General features: G+C 38.8%; 4 protein-coding genes across 6 annotated transcripts; 1 reads left to right on the forward strand and 3 right to left on the reverse strand.

Annotated features, from left to right (window-relative positions):
• Positions 1-139: 139 nt before the first annotated feature.
• LOC106639641 (phosphoglycolate phosphatase) lies at positions 140-4,034 on the reverse strand. 2 transcript variants are annotated; one of them, XM_089596670.1, is made up of 6 exons: positions 3,975-4,034; positions 2,057-2,245; positions 1,524-1,628; positions 1,195-1,443; positions 869-1,117; positions 140-796 (listed from the first exon to the last, which is right to left on the reverse strand). In XM_089596670.1, the coding sequence occupies exons 2-6, from the start codon at positions 2,124-2,126 to the stop codon at positions 456-458; spliced, it is 1,014 nt and encodes a 337-aa protein (XP_089452796.1). In that variant the 5' UTR covers positions 2,127-2,245; positions 3,975-4,034; the 3' UTR covers positions 140-455. The 2 variants fall into 2 exon arrangements, with proteins under 2 accessions (XP_089452796.1, XP_089452797.1); XM_089596671.1 differs by having other exon boundaries at positions 3,968-3,982.
• A 1,474-nt stretch (positions 4,035-5,508) lies between these two features.
• On the forward strand, positions 5,509-6,901 carry Dim1 (thioredoxin-like protein Dim1). The gene is made up of 3 exons (XM_014353419.2): positions 5,509-5,742; positions 5,831-5,967; positions 6,055-6,901. Exons 1-3 carry the CDS (start codon positions 5,665-5,667, stop codon positions 6,266-6,268), a joined length of 429 nt encoding a protein of 142 aa, XP_014208905.1. The 5' UTR covers positions 5,509-5,664; the 3' UTR covers positions 6,269-6,901.
• Positions 6,902-7,063: 162 nt separating this feature from the next.
• LOC106639678 (Protein tyrosine phosphatase 52F) lies at positions 7,064-15,867 on the reverse strand. Of its 2 annotated transcripts, none has more exons than XM_089597189.1 (19): positions 14,941-15,867; positions 14,546-14,845; positions 13,798-14,469; positions 13,381-13,719; positions 12,986-13,276; positions 12,674-12,877; positions 12,306-12,411; positions 10,445-10,671; positions 10,297-10,373; positions 10,074-10,208; positions 9,865-9,993; positions 9,626-9,774; positions 9,425-9,560; positions 9,287-9,353; positions 9,098-9,196; positions 8,605-8,694; positions 8,460-8,519; positions 8,096-8,281; positions 7,064-7,698 (listed from the first exon to the last, which is right to left on the reverse strand). In XM_089597189.1, the coding sequence occupies exons 1-19, from the start codon at positions 15,599-15,601 to the stop codon at positions 7,670-7,672; spliced, it is 3,957 nt and encodes a 1,318-aa protein (XP_089453315.1). In that variant the 5' UTR covers positions 15,602-15,867; the 3' UTR covers positions 7,064-7,669. The 2 variants fall into 2 exon arrangements, with proteins under 2 accessions (XP_089453315.1, XP_089453314.1); XM_089597188.1 differs by having other exon boundaries at positions 8,460-8,531.
• A 6,137-nt stretch (positions 15,868-22,004) lies between these two features.
• RpL10Ab (ribosomal protein L10Ab) lies at positions 22,005-23,877 on the reverse strand. The gene is made up of 5 exons (XM_014353325.3): positions 23,772-23,877; positions 23,342-23,497; positions 22,722-22,870; positions 22,290-22,462; positions 22,005-22,216 (listed from the first exon to the last, which is right to left on the reverse strand). Exons 1-5 carry the CDS (start codon positions 23,774-23,776, stop codon positions 22,046-22,048), a joined length of 654 nt encoding a protein of 217 aa, XP_014208811.1. The 5' UTR covers positions 23,777-23,877; the 3' UTR covers positions 22,005-22,045.
• Between the last annotated feature and the right edge of the window lie 385 nt (positions 23,878-24,262).

Consider the following 24,262-nt stretch of genomic DNA (forward strand, 5'->3'; position numbering starts at 1 on the left):
GTTTTGGCGTTTTCTTTTGTTACAATAACATATGTGTACACACACGCGCACGTGTACTGGGATGTTTGTAAACGTGAACTGGGAATAAAATGTGCATTATAAAAGACATTGGGCAACCAGACTGACATTTGATCGATTTTTTTATTACCAACAACGGATTTTTTTTTTTTTTTTCCATCCATGTGTATATTACATACATACAATTTTTTTACTATAACTTTCTTTTGGTTTCTTTGGTTATATCATGGTAATGCAACTTTAGGAATTGAGATGTTTACTGTTTTTTGACTAGGAGGATTTGTATGGACCAATTTTACATGCAGTATTATTATTTTTAACACGTAAATACTATTATTTACAATTAGCTTTTTTCCATTTGCAACTGTGATATACGCCAAAAGTCTTTTTTTTTTTTTTTTTTTTTTTCTCACGTTAATTCACTAGTTGTATATGAATTAGTTGCTTGGTTTGTACTCCTTCAGGTAAGGTAGTAAATCTCCTAAAGTTTTAATATAATAATTGGGAACTAAATCACGGTCCTCCTTTGCGGAGGACAGTTTCCATTTTTCAACTTCCTCGATCTTCGTAACGCCCGAGAGAACCAAGAGCGTTTTGAAGTGGCAACGCGTTCCTAAAAGGATATCGGTGTTGGATCGGTCGCCGATCATCAGGGTGCGTTCCGGATTGACGTGGTAATTTTTTTTAATCATCTCGGCCACGTAAGGCTCTGGTTTTCCCATAATTAAGGCTTTTCTCTCGGCACAGGTCTCGATGCAACGTACCATGCTTCCCGTGCCTATAAAATTATATTTTACAAAAAAGTACTTGCATCCAGAGATGGATTTTATTATAAAAATAAATTACACACCAGGAACTATTACATTGTCGGATGTTGGAAATCTCTCGTCTGTATTTGTTGCAACGAAATAAACACTGGGATCGTTTAAATAAGAGGCAGCTTTGATCATCTTGGGATAACTAAAATGTTCGTCGTAGCCAACAATCACTGCTTTGACTTCTGGATCCTTTTCGAATCTAAAAGAGTCCAAGTCTTTTAAAACATCAGGTCCAGTGCCACAGTGAGTGATACCAACTTTCTCCAGCTCTCTTGTGATTCCTGAAATGCATTTTTTTGTTTAATATCATGGTTTATATTGATTCATAGTTTACCAGTCCAATTTGATTTATGCCTACCGGTTTTTCCAATGACATAAACTTTTCCTTTGTACCCCTCTTGTTTGAGATAATTGGCAGCCATATGAGAGGTGCACAAAATATCTTCTTCCGTTGCATTAAAATTCAAACATTCACATTTTTTAGCTAATTCTTCTCTAGTTTTTGTACTATTGTTTGTCACGTAAAATGTTTTTTTTCCACACTCTTTGAACAAATTCATCACTGCTGCAGAACCAGGTAAGGATTCATTATCCAACCACAGGACTCCTGAAAAAGAAATGTAACTTTTTTCAATAAATATGAAAAAAAAATTTTTTTTCAATTACTATACATAAAAGAGTGCATACCATCACAGTCAGTTAATACTGTATCAAACGAATCAAGAAATTTGTTGATCTCATCAGAATTAAGGGACTTGAGATTTATTGCTGACATTTTGGAATGTCGGAATACTGTAACAAAAATTAAATGCAAAAAATTACCATGCAAGTTCATTATATTGATGATTTTCTAAGTTATGATATTAGTTAATTGGTCTAAAAGCAGCTCAACTTTTTTTTTAATACAGCAAAACAAGTAACCTTTGTCAATACCTGCTTTTAAACTTATCAATACAAACGTTAAAATTTTATCGATTCTATCTCACTTACGTGTTCGACTATTTCATCAGTAAATAAAAAAGTCATTGATAAAGCTAATAGATATTAACCTTCAGATAAAGGTTGTTGTAGCCTTTGACACTAAGTGATTTTACTATTATTACATATTACGATGAGGTGCGATTTTTTAACTATTAAATAAAAATGGACACACCTACACATTCGTATATTTTATAAGAATCGTACACGCAGTATGTTGAAAAAAACAAACGAACACTTACCGTTTTTCGCGAAAAACTGCTGTCCAAAATTAAATGAACTGTGCAAAAAGCGATTCACAGTACAATACATATAGGTGAAGAAGAATCTTGGGGGAAAAACACACTTCACCGAACCATTGAAAATATATATATACGCTTTTCTAACAATTGACAATGGAAAGTTTCAACAGCCCCCCTGCGTCCATGTCCCTGAAAATGTGAAAATCGTTTGGCAAGTCAGTGGTCAGCTAAGGGTGAGATTACATGGAGTCTGGCAGTCTGCAGACTGTCAGAATCGTGCCAAATTTAAAATATGTTTCAATATTAATATTTACAACCTGTTACGTAAGCAAAGAAATAATTATCGTAATACATTTGCATTTCCGTATAAACTAATATTTATATGATAAAAAAGCGACAAAAAACGTTTTGTCACAGGGGGTTTTCCGCAATCGTCACCAGCAAGTAATTTAAGGTTGCGCTCTACGCTACCATCAGGTCGGTAAGCCAACTACCTTGAATTAATTGACGCTCTGTTCCGTAATCTGGTCATGAGATTACGGAATATATTTGTTGACTTACTGACCTGACGGTAACGTATAGAGCGCAAATTTAGATTACTTGCTGCCTGGTGACGACGATTGCGGAAAACACCCCAGGGCCCTGATTTTATCATCCTGGTAAAGAGAGCACGGTGTAAGATGTACGTAAAGTTATGTGTAGTAATTAAAGAAATTACTACGAAGTAATGCCATATGGACGATTTTATTAAACCATATGAATATCTCTATTTTTAGAGGTCGACTTTTGAGTAAAAAATAGATTGTAAACTTGCCGCAAATAGCACAAACCACGTCAACTTTTTATTATCTATTTATAAAATTAGTTGCGGCTGGTTTGTAATTATCAAAGTGACTTTGCTGTAAATAGCAATAGTTATTTGGATCAGCGCCATCTAGCGGTCTTAATTTTTTAGCCAAAAGTAGCTCCTAAAATTCTCAATCAGAGCATTCAGGATTAGAGCCATTTAGTCAATTATAAACCAGCCGCAACTCATGATGAAGCTATAGAATGAAAAAATAACAATACATGTGTTTTAAGCGGCAAGTTAACAATCTATTTTCTACCAAAAAATCGACCTCTTATGTGTTTATGCTTTTGAAGATAAATTTTCAAACATAAGATAAATTTTTAGCTTGCCGCCAAAAACACATGTATCGTTATTTTTTTATTTTATAGCTTCATTATGAGTTGCGGCTGGTTTATAATTGACTAAATGGCTCTAATCCTGAATGCTCTGATTGAGAATTTTAGGAGCCACTTTTGGCCAAAAAATTAAGACCGCTAGATGGCGCTGATCCAAAATAATTATTGCTACTCACAGTGAAGTCACTTTATTAGTTATAAACCAGCCGCAACGAATCTAGTAGATAGATAATAAAAAGTTAACATTTTTTGTGCTGCTTGCGGCAAGTTTACAATATGTCTTTTACCTGTAAATGGACCCTAAAAAGTATAAATATTCCACTTATCTTATACGGCTCATAAAATCTACCATATTTACAAAATTAAAATACTTTAGACCTTTTATCATTAACTCGCGGAAGCACAGCCCTTTAACTTTCTAGTTTAAATAAACAGCTAACTTATATAATATGTACATACCAAGATTTGTGTTACAGAAATCTTTAACAATGATTAAATAGATACGTAATAAGTCCAAAAGAGACAACTGAAGAAAAAAAAGTTTAAAAAAGAAGTTTAGTTACACAGGAAGAGTCTCCTAAAAATGGAGCATTGGATCTCACTTAATTTAAATTGCTTTACAATTTATCTTTTACCTAAAAATCGACCTCCAAAACTATCAATATTCTACTTATCTTATATGGCTTATAAAATCGACAATATTTATAAAATTACAATACTCTTGACCTTTTACCATTAACTGATGAAAGAACAGCCCTTCAACTTTAGATTTCCAATAAACAGTTAACTTATATAATATGAACATAGCAAAAGAAATCGTAAATCACGCTCAAATATACACGTAAATTAATCAGTCGAAAAGAGACAACTGAAAAAAAAAGGTCTTAAAAAAAAGCAGTCACACGAAGAGTCTCCTAGGAATGGAGCATCGGATCTCACTATTTGAAAAATACATTTATTACAGAGATGTAAATTTTAAGTGTTATGAGTAAACAAAAAACCCAACCTTCTCTGATCAAGTGAGATCCAATGCTCCATTCTTGTATGAGACTTTTCGTGTGACTGTGCTTCTTTTTCAGGCCTTTTTTCTTCGGTTGTCTCTTTTGGACTGATTAATTTGTGCTTACATGAGTTAATGGTAAAAGGTCAAGAGTATTGTAATTTTGTAAATATTGTCGATTTTATGAGCCATATAATACATGTAGTATATTGATGTAGAAACTTGCTGCAAGTAGCACAAAAAATGTCAACTATTTATCGTCTATTCATAAAATTATTTGCGGCTGGTTTATAACTAATAAAGTGACTTTACTGTAAGTAGCGGCAATAATTATTTTGGATCAGCGCCATCTAGCGGTCTTTATTTTTTGGTCAATAGTGGCTCCTAAAATTCTCAATCAGAGCATTCAGGATTAGAGCAATTTAGTCAATTATAAACCAGCCGCAACGCATGACGAAGCTATATAATAAAAGAATAACGATATATGTGTTTTAGGCGGCAAGTTAACAATTTATTTTCTACCAAAAAATCAACCTCCTATGTGTTTATACTTTTGAAGACAAATTTTCAAGCATAAGATAGATTGTTAACTTGCCGCCAAAAACACACGTATCGTTATTTTTTTATTTTATAGCTTCATCATGAGTTGCGGCTGGTTTATAATTGACTAAATGGCTCTAATCCTGAATGCTCTGATTGAGAATTTTAGGAGCCACTTTTGGCCAAAAAATTAAGACCGCTAGATGGCGCTGATCCAAATAACTATTGCTATTTACAGCAAAGTCACTTTGATAATTACAAACCAGCCGCAACTAATCTTATAGATAGATAATAAAAACTTGACGTGGTTTTTGCTGTTTGCGGCAAGTCTATTTGTACAATCTATTCTTCACCCAAAAGTCTACCTCCAAAAATATAGATATTTATATGGTTTAATAAAATCGACCATATGGCATTACTTCGAAGTAATTACTTTAATTACTACACATAACTTTACGTACATCTTACACCGTGCTGAGCACCGCCCCGGGTTGTGTGGTGATTGGCGATTGTGTTATTAAATTTATTTATTAACAAAGCGACCAGTAGGCTCACTGGGTAATTGGGTTAAATAGCTTAGGGTTTATTTATTAATTTTTTGTGTATGAAATACTGTCGTGATATCTGGGTTTTCACGTCTTGCTCCATATAGCTAATTTGAACTTCGCGCTTCTTTGGGTGCCACTGTCGAGAGCACTGCCGTGCTCTCTTTACCAAAATGATAAAATCAGAGGCTGTAAAGTTGCGTAGGTCGTGGTGGTAACGCCGCTTGGTGCTTGTAGTAAACGCGTCAGCTGTTCAGAATAAATATTTTCTCCGTAGTAGTGAGTAAAAAATCAAGTTTTATTTATTAATTAAATCGGTACAATAAACATCAGCCAAGATGTCTTATATGCTGTCTCATCTTCACAATGGATGGCAGGTGGATCAAGCAATTTTATCCGAAGAAGATCGCGTTGTCGTAAGTTAACCTTAAATCTTTTAGTTATTAACGTTCATTCTGAAGAATCTTTTTTTTCTCTAATAAGTAATTATGCTTGATTTTTTAGGTCATTAGATTTGGTCACGATTGGGATCCCATGTGCATGAAAATGGATGAAGTATTATACAATATTGCGGAAAAAGTGAAAAACTTTGCTGTTATTTACTTGGTGGACATTACTGAAGTTCCCGACTTCAACAAAATGTAAAGCATCTCTTCGTACATGCTCGTTATTATTTATTTTCCATTATGAAAGTCGCACTTCATGATTATTATTGCTTTTAATTGCAGGTATGAGTTGTATGATCCCTGTACAGTTATGTTCTTCTTCAGAAACAAACACATTATGATTGATTTGGGTACTGGTAACAACAACAAAATCAACTGGACTCTCGAAGATAAACAAGAGATGATAGATATCATTGAAACGGTCTACAGGGGAGCCAGAAAGGGTAGAGGTTTGGTGGTTTCTCCTAAAGACTATTCAACAAAATATAGATATTAATTTACTATCTTCATGACTCTTCTTTAAACAATGAAAGTGGCTTTAAATTACGTTTTACTGTAAAACTAAAGTCTGATAAAGTCATTCGTTGCATGTTGTAGCTCCTTACATGAGTACAGCAACACATCGATGGTCTTATTCTCGTGAAATATTTATATTCATGAGATTCAAACAAATATTATTCAATTGTAAATTGTAAAATATTAAGATTGACCCAAGTCTCAGTCAATGGTGGTTGTCAAAGATCACATCAGTGGATCACACTTACCTTGTCTTAATGTCTTTGACCAAGGTCTGATCCACACGTATGTCAAAGGATACATCACCATTTAGAAAATTAATTGATAATTTTTATTTATTAATAGACATTTAAAAAAGTTTAGCAAGTTTTAAGTATTTTAACTATTATTTATCTTTATGTGATAAACACGACGGAAGAATACTTATGCAGTATTGTGAGATTTGTCTAACAAAGTTTTTTTGAAATTAATAAATATCTTTGTTAGATTGACACACTTATTAATCTTTATTGTTTTACGTTTACACAGATAAAGAATAGCATGCAATTTAATTGAGTATAAAATAGAATAAATTGGTCAATGATTCCAACTAGTTGTTTTTTCCTTTATAATAAAAAAAATATGACTGTGTCATTGTGTTTGTTGAGTAAGATATTCAAGGGAACATTTACTTTTATCTTCGATTTTCAATGACTGCAGTATCTTTCCTTTCAAATAGTTTATTTAAACATTAAACTCGTCCTTATAACTTTCTGATGCAAAAATTAGGGCACAATCATACATCATTAAACCATTGCCCACCAACAAACTGTGATAGGACAACAAAAACCACTCAAATTTTTCATGGTGTGCTTGCAATATTAATTTTACAAAGCACAAATATATTTGGTTCAAAATTGTTTTCATTATATAAAAAGTCTTATTAATAAGAATAATATTTCTTCATACATGATAATTAAAATATACATTTATGAGCTTACAGCATTTATTTTAGTGATACTTATTGAAATAAAAGTATGGTTTTTTTTGAAAATTCATAACATTACTATGTACAACGGTATGGCTATAGGCAAGTAGATGATCCAAAACACTTAAAAAAAAAAAAAAAAACAGTTTGTTTAGCTATTTACAAAAGCCTTTTTTGTAATGTAAATGTTATAAAAAAATAACGTTTTTCTTAAATGTTATAAAAAATCGGGGCTTAGGCACCGTTGGCACTTATGTGTTTTGTATTCGTTCATAGCCATTTATAAGCTAAATATCAGTTCTTTTCTAGTTTTTATGTACAAGTTTTTTCGAATTAAAAAAAAAAGTATCTCCTTATGACACAGTTCATTACAAAATCCCCTTTCTCAGCTTTTAGATGGCACAATCGAATATCTTATAAAGAGGTGTCTTTCTCAGCAATATCTGAAAGAAATTTCATACAAAAAGTGAGCTTTTTACCTTAATTTAATTACTACAGACTATTAAAGGGTTGTTGTAAGCCTAAATTTAAAACAACGTGTAAAAGTATACTACCGCACGAAAAAATTATTTTTTATCTATGAAAAAAAAACTTCCTGAAATTTGTTTATACAATTTCCATTTTCTTATTACTTGATGTCTTTTTAAAAATTTTCCTTGAAAAACTCGTTCAAAGAATAAAGTATACTTCACAAAATTGGAGTAGAAAAAAGTCATTCATTTTTTTATGAATGTTTTTCTACGAATGAAAAATAAACTAGTGTGTAACGCTCTTCATCCAACCCTTTTATTAATTATTTCGTATTGAGACCCATGATGGGCAAAGCGAATCGGTACTCACCGTTCATCAATGGAATATAACTAGCTCCAGCAATTGATTGACTAGAGCCTGTTCGTATCAATGGTTCAATATTTTCATAAACTGTACTAGATGAACTGTTTCCATCGTCTTCTGCACTATCTTCTCTGTTTGTCGAAAAAGAATCTCTTGTTTCGCAAGCGATGTAGTTGTCGCTGTTGTATTTTTCTAAATCAAATGAAACAATTTTCAAACTTAGTCACGTAAAGTAGATTAGAATACTAAAAGTACATTTTTATGGAACTCTGGAAAGCAGCTAACGTTCATTTTTGACATTAATCGATCGACGTTTGTTGCATCTTCCCATTAAAATGTACCATATTATTCATGAATATTTAGACGTTACCTATTCGATTGTGATTCGATCGAGTATCGATTGCACTTGTAGATCTGCAATACCTTAGGCCTGCGAACAAAACTTTTTTAATGTATTAGCCAGATGTCGGAGAAACTATCGATAACTGAATAACACATGTGTTGCTCATAAATACCATTCATTTGGATTTTCGGGGTGGCTTGCGGAGATGACTGACACAAAGGCTGCGTAGAGTCCATTGAATTGGACAAACTATTTTTTTTAACTGAAATGACGAAAAACATCATCAATATTGCATACAAGAAGAGTTAAATGCATAACTACGAATTAAAGTATTTCAAGCAAGTTGCCTCGTCACATGTAGAAGCAAAGCTTGACGAACCCATCACCAATGCAAATATACATATATATGGGATTTTAAAAGCAAACGAGACAGTATATAGGGGTATGCATTTGAAGTCGAAGCACAAGCAAGAATGTATTATTTGTTTGATTCGTACCTCGATTGAAATTAAATAGGTTTCACTCGCAATCCAGAAAATTAAGATTAAAATCGTAAGATTAATTTTACTGTTATACTCATGCTGTAGTTTGTTAGTATTTTAATTAGCTAATTTTTTGTTCGTAATCTAGGACTAGAAGAGTTGAGTCGACGATATGTTACATACGGGTGTCGAAACTTTCCACCAAATCGGTGCTAGAGTCACTTCTGTCGTTATTTTGTGGCTTGGCTTTAGCATATGTCGGATCCATGGGTGGCGGTTTATCTGATGAACAATACGAACAACAATGATATATACAAAAAAAAGGGCACTGAGAATAAAATTTTTCGACAACCAATGAGATGATGTACTCACATGTTTTCGAGAAGTAAGGATTTTTGAGAACTTGTCTGATACAATTGTAAATGTATGCATACTGGCTCTGAAACGAATATAGTATAATGCACACGCAACTGAAGCCACCGCGGTGCAAGTAGTAAATTTTTATCTTACCTCTCGTTGTACCATGTTCAAACGATGTTTCCTCAATCGGTACACCGTACCGAACACATCTATTTTCCTGCAGTCTTTGAGGGATTGGAGCAATATGTCTATTGCAATTAACGTCCCGGTCCTCCCGATTCCAGCACTACGGACGAATGGAATCGTTGATCATTATTGTCATCAAACATTGTTTACAAATCGGACACGAACCTGCAGTGAATAACCGCGAGTCCTTTGACGCTGTTGAGTTGCTTGCGGAACATTTGGACGAAATGTAGCATGGCGTCAAAGTCGTCGGGAACATCGTGATCCGGCCAGTCTTTGAAGTGCCAATGCGTTATCGTTCGCTTGACTCCGGTCTACCCGAGGAGAGGATAAGATTAATGTAGACCAGTATAATTGGATTTCAGTGGTCAGGTGTGGCCACGCAATATTATCACTATACTTACCCCAAAGTTTTCCAACACCAGGGTACGCTGCGTGTAGTTCCTGTAATCCAGTTCGCTTGTGCACTTGATTGAAAATTTGTCGTAGGTGAAGGTCTCCCTGGCCATGGGGAAGTATTGATGGCACTTTTCCTGAAACGAAGAATCGTCGTTATACACGTGTTCAACCGTCGAATCGTGAACCACGAGCCGACGTAGGTGCAGTATATTACTTTGCCTCTCTCCACCAACTGCGTGAGCATCAGGATGATCTTGACGTCGTACTGGTCGATCATCCTCCAGAAATCGAGGGTTGTATCCTCCTTGGGACCCTGGCACGCTATGTACTCATCGTCCCCGGAGTACCCCTGCAATCAGAGAATTTTTCGTCATCACCTAAAGGGGTTCTGCTTCGAGACACATCACACAATTATGTTATCATAATCAAACACGAACCTTGATGTAAGAGGCGTTGATGTAATCCGAGCAAGGGTCGTTGTCGATGACTTCCAGCTTGACTCTCGAAAAATCATCTGCAAAGTACGAATATATCTCTGCAAAATCCGAACTATGTGTTTACGAAAACATAGAAAAATGTACTTACACGGTAGAATGTCGGAGTATCGGTTCTTTTTCCTGTTCCCCTGGAGGCAGGCGTGGTTGCTCGGCATCTGCAAATCAACGCTGAGGGTCTGCAGTAGCTGGAACTCGTTGGCCAGCTTGGCCGGGTTCTCGGCGAGCTGCTGGCAGTGCTTCATGAATTTGCGGCGCGTCATCGGCGACGGCACCGGGGACTCGCTTATGGTCGCCTGCAGGATCCGCTGCACAAGCCTGAAAAGCCGATTCGGCATATCGTGTGTAACAACAACAATCTCGTCTTTATAGCACGCGTTTTCTCTCTCGTCCCTATATTTTCTTCAAATCCGCGCCGTCGTGTGTGTGTGCGTGTGTCGTTCGCGTTCACAGAATTTCGATTCTTATGCGGTAACAATAAGGTGTATTGTTGCTCGGTGAAAAGGTGCCCATGTAGTATTGTATATGATGTATCCGTTGCGTCGCAATTGGTTGGAAAATTTTTACTGCGACGTGTCTCGGGGCACAATCGTTTATGATGCAACACACCGCTAGTATCTACCGCTTCCAATGATTATCGGTGCCCTGAGGACATGGCTCGCTCGTTTGCAGTGGATATTACTTTGTAATGGCAATATAACGAGCTAAATTTTTGATGATAACACGCGTACGCGCGCGTGACTCACTGTAGCTTTTTTTTTAATCTATGGCCAAGAATGGATTTGCAATTTTCTCAAAACGAGTAAGAGGCGGCTCTCGTACGCGAAAATCATACATTCAAAAATATCGATTGTTCGTTAATGTACAGGTACTTATTCGCAATAAGTGGTGAGAGAATCGGCGTTTGTCGTTATCGCGCCCAACACCTTTGACCGTAAAATTGTATGATTGGGCATGTGAGACGTTCATAAGAAACAAAAGGGCCCTTTTTGAAACTCAGATGGATCCATTTGCTTTTTTTCTACATGGAATACTGCGCCACGGATAATTTCATAAAAAAATATACATGTCTTTTTAAGGAGCAAAGAAGCAGCTTTTAAAACACTCGTTGGGTTCGCGTATGCAAATTATAAAAAAGGGCAACGCAACCCCCCCCCCTCCGCGCACCTTATGTACCACGCGCGCACCGATTGTCATTATAAAGCACATATTATTTCTTGAGCTCTCGCGAGAGTCGTGTATAATACACAATACACACGCGTAAGACGCGATAAATGTACGATCAGGGAGTTGGTTGGTAATAGTCACCTTCGGTGCGCGCGTTTCAAAATATCCATGTTCTCTCAAAATAGAACTCGGCTCCTCGTTCGTTCGATAAGAAAAGAATAACAATATCATTCAATATATAAACGCGCGGTTGGTACTTGTAAGTATGAATGAAAAAATATCCACACTGGTGTTATATTTTATACTACCTACGCAAACGGCGACCGCAATTGCATAGTGAAACGAGCAACGATTCACCGTTGACTGACAGAGCCCACCTCGGTCGTACCATTATCGCCATGGATATATATCCTTACAATGTATAAATGGATAATATAGGTAATACCTATTACGCACACGCTTTAAAAAAAAAAAAAAGGCACGACGACCCAGAACAACCGCGAGTTTGAGACGCACTAATGTATATATACAATGTACACACAGCTGATGATGTATATTATGATGTAGTGCAGAGCTGCTAGACGCTCAAACTCAAACGTATATGTACGTAAGACACACTAGACCGATATTTCTCGGTGAGCGCGTATAAATATATACGCGCGCACACTCGATACCTACAGCGTTATGACTCATCGCGCAGATTAAATATTGATGGTTTCGGCTCCGTTCGCAATCCCTCCCTCCCACATCATGTGAGTATATGGATGCAGTAACTTGGTACTTACAGTCTGACCGAGCAGCGCTTGATCATCAGCACCAGGGCCGTTGTGGTGCCGATGAATAGGATGCCGAATATCACCCCCAAGACCAGGCCCACGTTGAGTTCGGCGTCTGAAAGATGCATACGTAATGTATATTATTACTGGTAACAGTTAGTGAAAAAAAAAAAAAAAAAAAAACCAGATAAAGATGTGAGATCGAGACGCGATTTATGCCGATTTCCGAGTGAGTCACGGTGATGTGTTGTATTATTACTATGTCACCCGTCCTCCGTTTCGATAAATCACTCGCGGTAGGCAGCGCGTCGCGTAAACGATATATGTATACTTGATGAAAAATAGAGAGAGAGAAAACACCGCCGTAGGTCTCTTACTTGTTTTGATAGCGAAGGAAGCCGAATCGGCGTATCCCCTCGCCGTGAAGGCCCGCATCCGCACTTCGTACCACGAGTCCGGATTCAACGGCCCGTTGCAGTACACCCGATCCTTGGTGTTTGCCGATACCTGGGGGCACATCAGATCGTCGCCTATCTCGAACTTGATGGCCTTCATGTCCCCGTAGTCGGCGATACTTTCGGCTTATGCAACAGTGGTGCGTGGTGTTATGTATACAAAAACACTTTTTTTTTTTTTTTTTTTTTTTTTTTTTTTTTTTTTTCATACTGTTTGTAAAATTAGGGACTCACGGGATGGCTTCCAAAAGGAGACCGTGGCCTGGTAGGGGATCCTAAAGTTGTTCTCCTTGGACTCCTCCCAGGAGCGGACGTCGGGCCAGGACTTTTTGCGCTCGTCGATCTCGAACCTCGCCGACTCGTTCTCGAAGGACGCGGCCGCCACCATGACCGCGTAGTGCTTTATTTCGCCAAAGTCCTGGGGGAACACGGGCAGCAGGACGAAGGCTTTGCTCGTCGACCGCGGCGACTTTTGCGGGTTCAGCGTTATCGACCTTATGTACTCCTCTTTCGGCTGAGGCGGAACTGAGTAACACACGGCAAACAAACAAAACATTACCGTGACTTTTCTTTTCTTTTCTTTTTTTTTTTTTTTTTTTTTTTTTTTATTTTGTTTGTGTGTTTCTCACTTCCAGGTGGATAAACGATCGTGGTGTTTGCGGTTTCCCCGGAATCGACGGTGCCGTACAGAGTCGCCGAGACGAGGAAGACGTACGTGTAGAGCGGCTTCAGTTCGCCAAAGTGAAACTCAAAGACCTGGTCCTTCTCGTACTTGTCAGGTAAATAGAGAACGTCCTCAAACAAGTCGACCGGAAGGCCCTCCCTCGTCCCATTGTAGCCGACGTCGAACGAGTAGAGCCATCCCTTGGCGATGCACGGCAACTTCCAATACAACACCGTGTCCAACGTGTTCGAATCATTGGGCATGGGCATGATCTCGACGTGCAGACTCGTCACCTGATCCGGCACTTAAAAAAAAAGGACAGTATGCGTTACATGTGCCTATCCATCCAGCTCACCTGAATTTCGAACAATCGCCCAATTACCTCCCCGTTGCATTATGTAGTCCTTGACGACGACCTCGTCGCTCCAACCGGCGTTGGTGCCCGCGGAGATGGCCGCCTCAAAGTCAGAGTCCGAAAAGTCGTCCTCGATGATCAAGCTGTACTCGGTGAGGGCGCCGTCGATGTTGTTGACGATCCTCTCCCGGTCGACGTCGCAGTCGTCGGGCACGGTGTAGTTGGGCTGCCAGCGGAACTTGATCCTATAGCCCAGGAACTTGCCGGGCCGGTAGTTGGGCTCGTCCCACTTGAAGGTCCATTTGGATATCTCCTTGTTGCTCGGGTGAAAGTTGCCCGGGACCGAGGGCACGTCCTCGGCCGTGACGGAGGTGTAATTGACGCTCCACGGACTGGCCGCCTGGTCGTAGGGCAGGTCGCGGACGATCGCCCGGGCTCGGCAGAGGTATTGGGTGTACGGGCTGAGCTCGTCAATGGTCACAGGCACGCTTGCCGGGTTGTCCTGGCTTTGCAGGCCGACCGTTCGGTTGTTCCACTTGAGCTTGTACCCGCTGCCCAGTGAGACGTTGTACCGGCACTCGCTCTCGAGCGACTTGAGCGGACACTTGTTTTTCGCGCTCGCCACGATCCAGAGCAGGCCTATCGAGTCCTTGGTCACTTTCGGCACGTGCGTCTCGTTCAGCCGGGGAGCTTCGGTGGCTGTGGAAAACAAAAGCGCGGGAAAATTAGTCCTCGCGTCCGAGGAGATCGAGAAAGAAGAGCCTCTTATATTTACCATCGGGTGAGGTGACGATCGTTTCGTTTTTGACAAACGCGCCGGGCTCCCCGTTCAGGGCGAACGTGAACACCGTCACCTCGTAAGTCCTGCAGGCAAAGACGTCCTCGAACGTGCAGATCGTCTCGGTAGTGTTGAGCTCCCTCAAGTCGCGCACCTCGTGGATGTTGTCGATCCTCACCTTGTAGTAGGCGACGCACTTACTCGCCACCAGTGGCGGGCTCCAGGTGACTTGCAGTGCCGAGCTCGAGTTCACGGTCTTCACCGAGGCAACTTTTAGGTCTCGCGGCTCGTTCGGTCCTGTACAAACAATTATTGATCGTTAGCATTTTCGAGCTAATCCAACGTGGTAAAAGAGGGGGGGGGAAGGGGTAAAAATATCAATGAACACTCACTCTCGTGTGAGGTCTTGCCCGTGGCCGAATTGGCGCTCTTGCCGAGGCTCACCTCCACCCTGTACTCCGTGCACGGCTCCAGATCTTTGATGTACAAGTACGTGTTGTCCGTGCTAAAGTTGGCCTTGAGATCTTCGCTCTCGTACAAGTTTACGACAAACTTGTTGCTGGTGGTGGTGGTGTTGTTCTCATCGGACGAGGATACGGTCCAGGTGACGTTCAAGGCAGTCGATTGAGTCTGAGTTATCGTGACAGTTTCGATGATCGTTGGCGCGACCGTGGGCGCAGGTCCCACATTTTGGTAGATCATGTTGTTCACCGCGTCAAATTTGTCCTCGTCGATGTTGGCGTATTCCTCGCCAGTGACTTCGGTGTCGTGCCTCGGGACCACGGGCTCATCCTCAAAGTTCGTCGGTATCTGGAGATCGAATAATCCGTCGCCCGTCTCCTCCCGCGAAGTAACTCGCTCCTGGATGTGGTGGTAGGCCGGGGGAAAGTCGGTGGTGTATTCCGGACTGTCGATGAGGTTTTTATCGTCGGCCAGATGCTGGAGGTGGTGGTGATGGCGGTGGTGGGCCTCGCTGCCGGGATCGCCGTCGCCGAACACGTAAAAGATCTGCAGCACGTGGAGGAGCACCTGCAGCCTCTTCCTCGGGATCATTTTGGCGTCATGTGGTCAATCGGTAATCTACGATGACAACGATGCTGGTGCTGCGAAAAAATGCGTGGGAGATATTTTCTTTTCTTTCCTTTGTAACCGTCAAGTGCAAGTAACGCGTTAACTGTGTCAGCCGATTAATCTCGCGCGCCAGAGTGGATAAAGAAGAAGAAGAAGAAAATAGTACACTGTTTTTCAAAGCGACTCGCGATTATGGACTTGAAGCGGATTTCCCGGGATTTGTGTGTTGATAAATCTCGGAAACCGATACAGGGCCCTCCACCACCTCCCCCGACAATCACATACGTGCGTACACATATATGTAGGTACGCGAGAGAGAGTGAATGAACGCTGTTTGCTCGGTGACAATAAAATAATAATGTACCGTCGCCGTTGAGCGAGATATACTTATCTGCCGCACTGTACGCTCGCGCGGAGTGAAGAAGAAACGAGAGAAGGAAAAAAAAAAAAAAAAAAAAAAAAACATTGAATTTTAACAAACGTACAAATATGTAAGTATGTCCAGGCTGGACGGAGGAGCACTCCGAGATGTAGTCGCGATGACAAAAAACGAAGTAAGTTGACACGCGCGCGACACTTGAGCATATAGGAGTAAAAAGAGCAAAGGCCGACCTCGGCGGGTAATTATACATGTACATACCGCGTGTAGCGAATCGATCACCGATAGTATGCAAGATTATGCGGTCCCCCCCCTCCTGATATCGTCCATCCGAAAGACGTACGCACACGCGCGATCGATCGGCGCTCTGTATCGCCCGTATATCGGTAGTGAAAAAAAAAAAAAAAAAAAGCACATGCATCGGCCGTCAGCGCGCATATTTTTGTATTTATTGGGTGTATGTGGCAATGTATGTTATACATAAGACACGTTTACAAAGGCGAGAAATCGACTGCTCGTTTGATCGATTTGTTAAATAAACCGCTAGTATGTATACGAGTTCGTTTGGTAAAAACAAAAGAGTCATCGCTTACCCTACACGTGCTTGTACATCTACGAACTTTCTGTTTCGAGCAACATAAGTAGTACAAAAAAGAGACAGCCCATACCGATCAACAAGTGTACAACGGAGTGAAAAAAAAAAAAAAAAAAAGAAAAAAAAAATCGCATGCCGTTGTTTCGATGTTTGGTACATGAAATGTCATTACTACTTACGGAGATCAGCGATTTCGTTCTCATCATATCGTAGAACGAACTCTCCGGCTACGGATACATTTGCGCTCGTGTGCGTGGAGTCGGACACGAGGGTTCAATCACAGCGACTCTGCCACACGCTTGTATATAAATACACTTTGTCGCTCATCAAGCGCGATTTGCATTATTTACTTCATCGGAAAAACATTTCGTAAGAGGGGGGGGGGGGTAAAGGCAAACGAACGTAAAGTACAAGCTTATATATATATGAGCGATATGTTGTTCCAGCAAATCGGAGATAGATAATCGGACACCCACGCGGGCACGGTCACTCGCGAATCTATATTACCGCGTACCGCCCACACATATAGAGTCCAGCGCACGCTGATGGGTCTGTCTGCCCGGTAGCTGGCATATGTACGCGGCTTACTGGAGAACGACTTCCTGCCCCCTCGGGCTCTATTTTTTTTCTCCTTCCCTTTCTCTCTTGGTCTTTTTTTTTTTTTTTTTTTTTTTACTACTAAGTACTCTATGTATACGTACGCGTGTGTATAATACATGTACATCGTAGACGGGGCAACGGCGATAATCGTTGATAACAGAGTATAGCGATGCTTGCCTAGTGCCCTTGTTGCATGTGTGCTTGTATTTTTTATATGCTCGCGTACACTATAATATCTATAATATCATATATTATACACTCTTACATATGCGTGCAATGACTTGAGTACACAAAAAAAGGTTGACTCGCTCGCCGGAGAACGCACTTTATTAGTTAAACATGTCACACAAACGACGCGCTGATATACAAAACAATAGGCTGCACTCATGTGCCATATATAAATGTACTGTAAGTGCATTGTGAAATATATTACCAGAGGGAGAAAAGGAATAATTAAGAATAATCATCGGTTGCCGTAGTATATAATGGCTCTCATCCTCGTCGATGAGGCGGCTCTCGCCGTGCCATGTACAACATACACACCGTGACCCCCGGTCGCCTTAGCCTATATATGTGCACTGGCGCATACACACGCGTATACGTTCGCGCGCTAGCTCCGAAATTTCTTTTTTTTTTTTTTTTTTCCTTCACTCCACTCGAGATGATAACAAAAGTATATGTATTGTGTAATGATCGGCGTATACATAATATACGTGTATGTACGTGGGTGTGTATTCGACGTGTAAAATGTTTGTGCACGGGAAAGGAGGATTCGTATATAATAAATATGCGTGTAAAATTAATCGTTACCTTGAGCGACGAGATCGTGTGTATTTATTATTGGTGCAGGGTACGGCGCATCTTGGAGACTCGACGAAGGGCCGTTGTGCTTTTTGCCAAGTGAGTATATGGTATATTATGTCTCGGAGAGCAACCCCCGAAAAACCAGGCACTATTTTAGGTATACGCACACTGTACTTGGTACCCTGCACTTTGGTCGACGGACGGCGAACCCCCACAAAGAGCAACGATACTTTTATGATAGTACACACACATCGATATATAGTTACATCGGGCGGTGAACGTCGCACGTCGAGAGAGAGAAAGAAAGGAGGCGTGCGGTGGACTGATGCAGAGAGATGCGCGTGATGGAGCAGCGGAGAGTGGTATAAAAAGAGAGGAACCCAAAAGAACATCACATGTTCAAGTGTGCATTGTATATATACACAAGCGCGCGTTTCCTCTCTCTCCTCCTTGGGTGTAAGTATATATGGGCAATGGGGTGTATATACCTATACGTGTGGACACAGATGGCATCCCCATGGATACGGGAGGCTGATGGCCATGACGCGGCGGCTCCTATTCCCTTATTTTCTCCCCCTCATCCTCCTCATCCTCCTCCTCCTCCTGTAAACTGTACACCATATCTACACGCTGCTTCTTCTCCTCCGCCATCCGAGAGCTTTCGGCCTCTGATGCATGCCTCCGCTCTTTTTCCCTGCTTTCTTCTGTTGAGAAGAAAAAAAAGTGGGGGAGGAAGGAAACCGAGACAGATTGAAATACCCGCAAACATCGTGCGTTTTTTCCACCCCAGGACACTCGACCTGCCCCCTTTTTTTCTTTTTTTTTTTTTTTAAATTTTCTTGTACATACCGATACTTGCTTACATACACACTTTTCGGCTGAAAATCTATTACTTTTTACACAATAGTTATCCCTTATTTGTGCCCTCGTTGCTGAGTACGAATATAATTAATTAGCCATACAAATGATTAGTAACAAATAATACATACATATTTACCATGATCGGTATATGTTATTGGACGCGAAACTGAATTTTAAAATTTGCAATAATTTAAATTGTGTTACGGATGTACATGTTTATTGATAACGCGGTTTTGTAATCAACACACAAGTACATATATATAATTGTACTCAAGAGATCGGTAACACACAGCAGGGGGTGAAGTATTAATTGTATAGAATTATAAAGAGTAGCTTTTATACTCATTTGCCTGTGTTGAGGGTAGTTGGCGTCGTAAAACATACTTTCAGTTCTGAGTTTTTTTTTTTTTTTTTTTTTTTGTTCAATACCCATATATTTTACCCGTGCAACGAAGTACTGAATGAAAAAAAAAAAAATCGAGCTTGGTAGTATTTTTTTACTCGAAGATTTCTCAATTTTTTTTAAGCAGTCATCAAAAATACAGGACCATTGTGTATCGATAGTCTAATAATCGTGTATGTCAAGATGATATATGACAACAGATCGTTATATTGTATCACGTGTATGTATACACATGTATTATACCGATTTTCGAGTTAATCGTCATCTACTGGGAGGAAAGTGTTTCCACGAGCCCACCAATGTTTATTGGTCCCATAAGCGTGGAAATAATGAAAAATCGGTATGGTAATTTATTGGGGTGCTTCCGTCAAGTTTAGTTCATTTGACTCATTATATAGTATTATTTCCTGCAACGCGGAAATCCATCACAAATATAAATTTATTTATTTACTTCTTTTTGTTTTGTTTTCGAATATCCTCTAAGCATACCCTTTGCCTTGGTATACAAATAAGTAATCCTACACCCGTTGTCCCTTGACACTAATAACAGCATTTATAGAGTAGAGGTCTCGATTGGACCCACGAGAGTGTTTCGGGTGGAGCTAAGCATAAATGTATGAATATGCGTGAGAGTGTAACGTATATGTATAAAGGCAGAAAGGATGTTCTGTTTATATGTATAGGTATCATATTCTGACATGCCTCACCTTTCTCTCGGGTTGTGTGCTGTATACATGTAACAATTAAAATAACTATCTTCACCGCTCTTGGTCCGAAAGTCATAAATTAATAAGTGCAGTATGTAAAGGATATGTATACTACCACTGGTCCGAGTAAAAGCTGCGTAATAACATAATTATCGTAATAATTAAGATAAGTGTGCATGTATAGTTAATTTAGTACGGCAAAATATATATTAGTATTATAATGCTCATGTGTAAGTACATTTATATATATGTCACGTTCTTAGTAAGGATTTTCCACACTCCGAGAGAGCTTATTTACATACGGTTATTTGGCAATAGATTTTTCTTAACATTTACGATTAGTTGTACAGATACGTTAATAATAACATAATCAAGACTCAATCTGAGTAAAATATGTCGTTTATACTTGTCCTCGTTTTAATTAATTTTTTTATTAAAAATTACACACAAAATTACAGAGCGCATATGTTTTATTCTTATTACAAAGTGGGTTGGATTAATCACAATTGCCGATTATAAATATAAATCTACATGTACTTTTAACACATGGTATATACGATAAAACGTGTATGTATGGGTCATTTCACGAAAACTGCAATGTTCCAGGAAGCTTATGCGTTTAAAAACGAAGGATTTAATTATTTCGAGTCTTTTTTCGAGAATTTTCAGATACTTGAAATTTATCGTATTGTATTTTTTTCAGATCTATTTGTAGTGTCGTTGCAAATACAGAGTTTTTTCCGGTAAAATAAGCGGTCTATAACACCCCTAATCTGGAGCTGCAGGTGTTATATAAACGTAATTTCGTTAAAAAATTTCGACTTGTGTCTTAACAAACGCAAAAAAGTACCGTAAACGGTAGTGATAGGTGTGCCATTACCGTATATGTAACGCCATTCTAAAATTTGTAAAAATTTCATTTAAATTAACACACATGGTTTTAAAAAAATGATCGTGGAGTCGGGCCCAAAAATTTTCAACTTGTTTGGACCTCACGTTAATTGGAAATAACCCATTTATGCCTTTACGTTAATACTAAAAACAATTTTGATTCAAATTGGTAAATAAGTATACACATGTATTTTTTATCTACATTTAGACATATCTAACCGGCCAATTAGAATTTCCTACGAAGAAACGAGATTTTAAAAAATTTTAATGATAATTTAATTTCAAACTTTCATTGACCTGCTTGTCGGACAAAGACGAGGATGATATAACTACTCGGAAAATCAATTGAGCATCCGCCGAGGAAATAAATATATATGGCACTTTATTTATCACATTCGTTCTGACTAATCTTTTAGTATTATTTATGACCTTTTGTTTCACGAAAACGACAATTTTAATCAAGTTATGGCTTCTTCAGCTTCGTGAGACACACAGTTCTCTAGAAACGATGAATAAACAGAACAACCTTGTTGTAAATAATAGTTACTCGTACATACATGTTTGACTTTTTCCTGAAATACCACTGGAACGTGTAACCAAACTTCATTGCTTTTAAGGAGACGATACTCAGTCTAAAATTTCCTTAAAAATGGCTTTTTTTCATAACGTTAAATTGTTTGTCAATTCAACAAAGATAACAGCGTATACATCATTGATGTCAGTGTTGCATTGCGAAAATTACTTACGTGCTCCATTCGAGGCCGAGAGGTCCTTGTAACTTTCGATCACGTGCGAGAAAGCGTGTTCGGAATAAAGAATCTGAGCGCTCGATGCGATACGAGCTGGACAAAAAATTTCTTATCTAAGAACTCGACGTTTTAAATAATGCAATTCGTGCATGGAAATTGTTCACAATGAAATCTTCACGTTTCCAACTGTATTATTGCACCATGTAATTTTACAATAAATTAACGTTTGTAAATTATTATTAGTCAAGGTGATTGGTTACAAGTGCGTCTCTATACAATCATACAGGTAGGGGTGAGCGATTAGGCCAATATGTTGTCGTAGTAGTAACTCGGGGGGAGGAAGGGAATTCGACTTGAACAGGAAATTGAAGTACCAAAGAATTATCAAGATTTTTTTTTATTCCTTTTAGATTTTAATATGTACATGTAAAAATTGTTTAATACAGCCTCTGAGCAGATCCCATGGTTGACTTAACGTGAAGAGAACGCACGTTTTGCCAATGTTTTTTAAGGAGAGACACGAGGAAGTTCACTGATAGATGGATGTTGTGCACCAATTCATCAGGAGTCATTTCTACGTGTCCAACAGCAACAGAAAGACACAAGACCTGAAAACAAAAAGTTTTTTCATTAATATTTGAGCATTTATAAGTTACATTTGTCACCGAACACGATGTTTACCTTCTTCATCTGGAACTTGATGGTCGCCTTGACTTCATCAATTTTGGCAGTCATAGATTCCTGATGAGACAGAAGACCAGGGAATTTACCAGCCTTGTTTAAGCCGGGACCCAAGAGACGTGGGATTTGTTTGATCAACGACTCGCTGGCAAGAAAAGCATCGTATTTCTTAGCTGCAATGATAAAAAATGGTATTCTCAAAATTGTCAACTAGATAAGGGGTATTAAAAAAAAAATTGTTATTTAATTTTGTCTCTGCATGGATTGAGGTACAACATGATAACGGCACATCGTCCACACCTAATGAAGAATTTTATTTCCTTCCATAGACGACCTTTGCTACTAAATTGCATAACACAGGTGCTTTAAGGAAGGGGAATTTGTATATTCCTATTCATAACTAAAGAATAGATAAACATCACATCAACATACCTAGTTTCTTGACAAGTTTTTTGTTCTTGTTCAACTTCTTCAAGGCTTCAGCATCCATGAATGGAACATTGTTAGCTTTGGCTTCATCGCAATGCTGTTGATCACCAAGGATGCATACTTGCATCTTGGGGCGAGGAATGTGCTTCAGTCTGTAAAATACACGTTGCTTATCATTACATTCAATCTTTCACTTGCACATAACTAGAATAATTAAATAATTATACTAAAAAAGCTCTCAGTATAATAAAATCTCATCAATTATGATCAGGTAATACATGCAAAGTATGTACCATCATAGAGCCAGTGAAATACAAAAAAAAGGTAGGATTTTAACATATTGTGAAGCCAAAATATTTTCAAATGTTTATCGGTGCGATACTCAGTCAACTTACCAGCACAAAATGTGCTTGTACTTGAGGACCTGTATGAATGTAAAAAAAGTGTTCGGTACAATACCTCCCCAATATTTAAGACCCTGGGTGAGGGTCCGCCAAGCAAAAGCTCAGCTCCCTGACATGCAAAGCAGCTCTTTAAGGGCTATACCTTATAGGTTAAATGTGTAGTTAACACGTGTTTCGTACAAAAACCAAAAAGAGCACTTTGAAGCAGGTAAAACTCACTTCACAGTGCCAGAGAAACGTTTGTCCTTCTGTGGGTCGTAGTTTTTCAAACCGATTTGAATCTCGACTGTTTCGACGAAGTTCCTCTTCTTTTCTTTGGAGTTTTCGAGTACTGCATTAACAGCATCGTAAAACATCTCACGAGATATTTTCGAACTGAAAAATAACAAGGTAAATTAAACGTAGTAATTTGATGCTCCAAAAAACTATACAAATCATTTAAACAACCGATTAATTATCACATATTGATGCGTTACACTATGAAAAAGAAAATCACAGTAGAAATTTGCGAAAACAAATAAGTGAATGTAAGATAAAAAATATTACTGATTTCAAGATAACAAAATCTCTGCGAATACATTTCAAAAATAACCAAGATTTTCACAATTAAGATTATAATGATAAATATGGATTAGTTGTAAGTACTCACGTCATGGTTGAAGAGTTACCGAAGCGTCTGCTTTCGACGACGACTGAAAAGGAAAAGACCTCCTTCGCTGGCGAAAGCAGACGGTAAAGTGCAGACTTACGGGGCTCGACTGCTCCTCGAGGCGGCTCGAGCGGCTCGACTTTTTCGGAAAACGACGAGGACGCATATACGACTCTATCGGTATGCAGATTTCAAACATTAAACATTTTTGAAATTGAATCAGCAAAAGTGAAATGCGAGAAAAGATTGAAGAAACAGAAGTAAAAAATATCATTGAAATGACTTAGAATTTATACACAAGACATGTTTATTTTCATCTTGAGGTTTAAATCGTTTTAAATAAGCTCTATTGTTTTTTTTCAAGACAGCAAATAATGTAGCGGTTTTTTTCGTGATTTTTTTTTTAAACTTTAACTAAACAATACAGTAACATCACATTTTTTTTATGTAATACACATTGTTAACAAAAATTAAATATCCTTAACATAACC

The sequence above is a fragment of the Copidosoma floridanum genome, unplaced genomic scaffold, assembly GCF_036245765.1.
Source record: "Copidosoma floridanum isolate Cflo_tuat_1 unplaced genomic scaffold, Cflo_Japanese_pri ptg000030l, whole genome shotgun sequence".
Taxonomy (NCBI): domain Eukaryota; kingdom Metazoa; phylum Arthropoda; class Insecta; order Hymenoptera; family Encyrtidae; genus Copidosoma; species Copidosoma floridanum.

What these genes read in the sequence shown, in the direction of transcription:
- LOC106639641 (XM_089596670.1), bottom strand. Translation starts at nt 2,126, where the DNA reads ATGTATTGTACTGTGAATCGCTTTTTGCACAGTTCATTTAATTTTGGA. An exon ending in TTATGTCATTGGAAAAACCG is followed by an intron (nt 1,118 to 1,194) that starts GTAGGCATAAAT and finishes AATGCATTTCAG; the next exon opens with GAATCACAAGAGAGCTGGAG. An exon ending in CGACAATGTAATAGTTCCTG is followed by an intron (nt 797 to 868) that starts GTGTGTAATTTA and finishes ATAATTTTATAG; the next exon opens with GCACGGGAAGCATGGTACGT.
- Dim1 (XM_014353419.2), top strand. Translation starts at nt 5,665, where the DNA reads ATGTCTTATATGCTGTCTCATCTTCACAATGGATGGCAGGTGGATCAA. An exon ending in CCGAAGAAGATCGCGTTGTC is followed by an intron (nt 5,743 to 5,830) that starts GTAAGTTAACCT and finishes TTGATTTTTTAG; the next exon opens with GTCATTAGATTTGGTCACGA. An exon ending in GTTCCCGACTTCAACAAAAT is followed by an intron (nt 5,968 to 6,054) that starts GTAAAGCATCTC and finishes TTTTAATTGCAG; the next exon opens with GTATGAGTTGTATGATCCCT.
- LOC106639678 (XM_089597188.1), bottom strand. Translation starts at nt 15,601, where the DNA reads ATGATCCCGAGGAAGAGGCTGCAGGTGCTCCTCCACGTGCTGCAGATC. An exon ending in CTCCTTTTGGAAGCCATCCC is followed by an intron (nt 12,878 to 12,985) that starts GTGAGTCCCTAA and finishes CTGTTGCATAAG; the next exon opens with CCGAAAGTATCGCCGACTAC. An exon ending in GGTGGAAAGTTTCGACACCC is followed by an intron (nt 8,695 to 9,097) that starts GTATGTAACATA and finishes TCGTCATTTCAG; the next exon opens with TTAAAAAAAATAGTTTGTCC.
- RpL10Ab (XM_014353325.3), bottom strand. An exon ending in CGTTTCTCTGGCACTGTGAA is followed by an intron (nt 22,871 to 23,341) that starts GTGAGTTTTACC and finishes TGTATTTTACAG; the next exon opens with ACTGAAGCACATTCCTCGCC. An exon ending in TCAAGTTCCAGATGAAGAAG is followed by an intron (nt 22,217 to 22,289) that starts GTAAACATCGTG and finishes TTTTGTTTTCAG; the next exon opens with GTCTTGTGTCTTTCTGTTGC.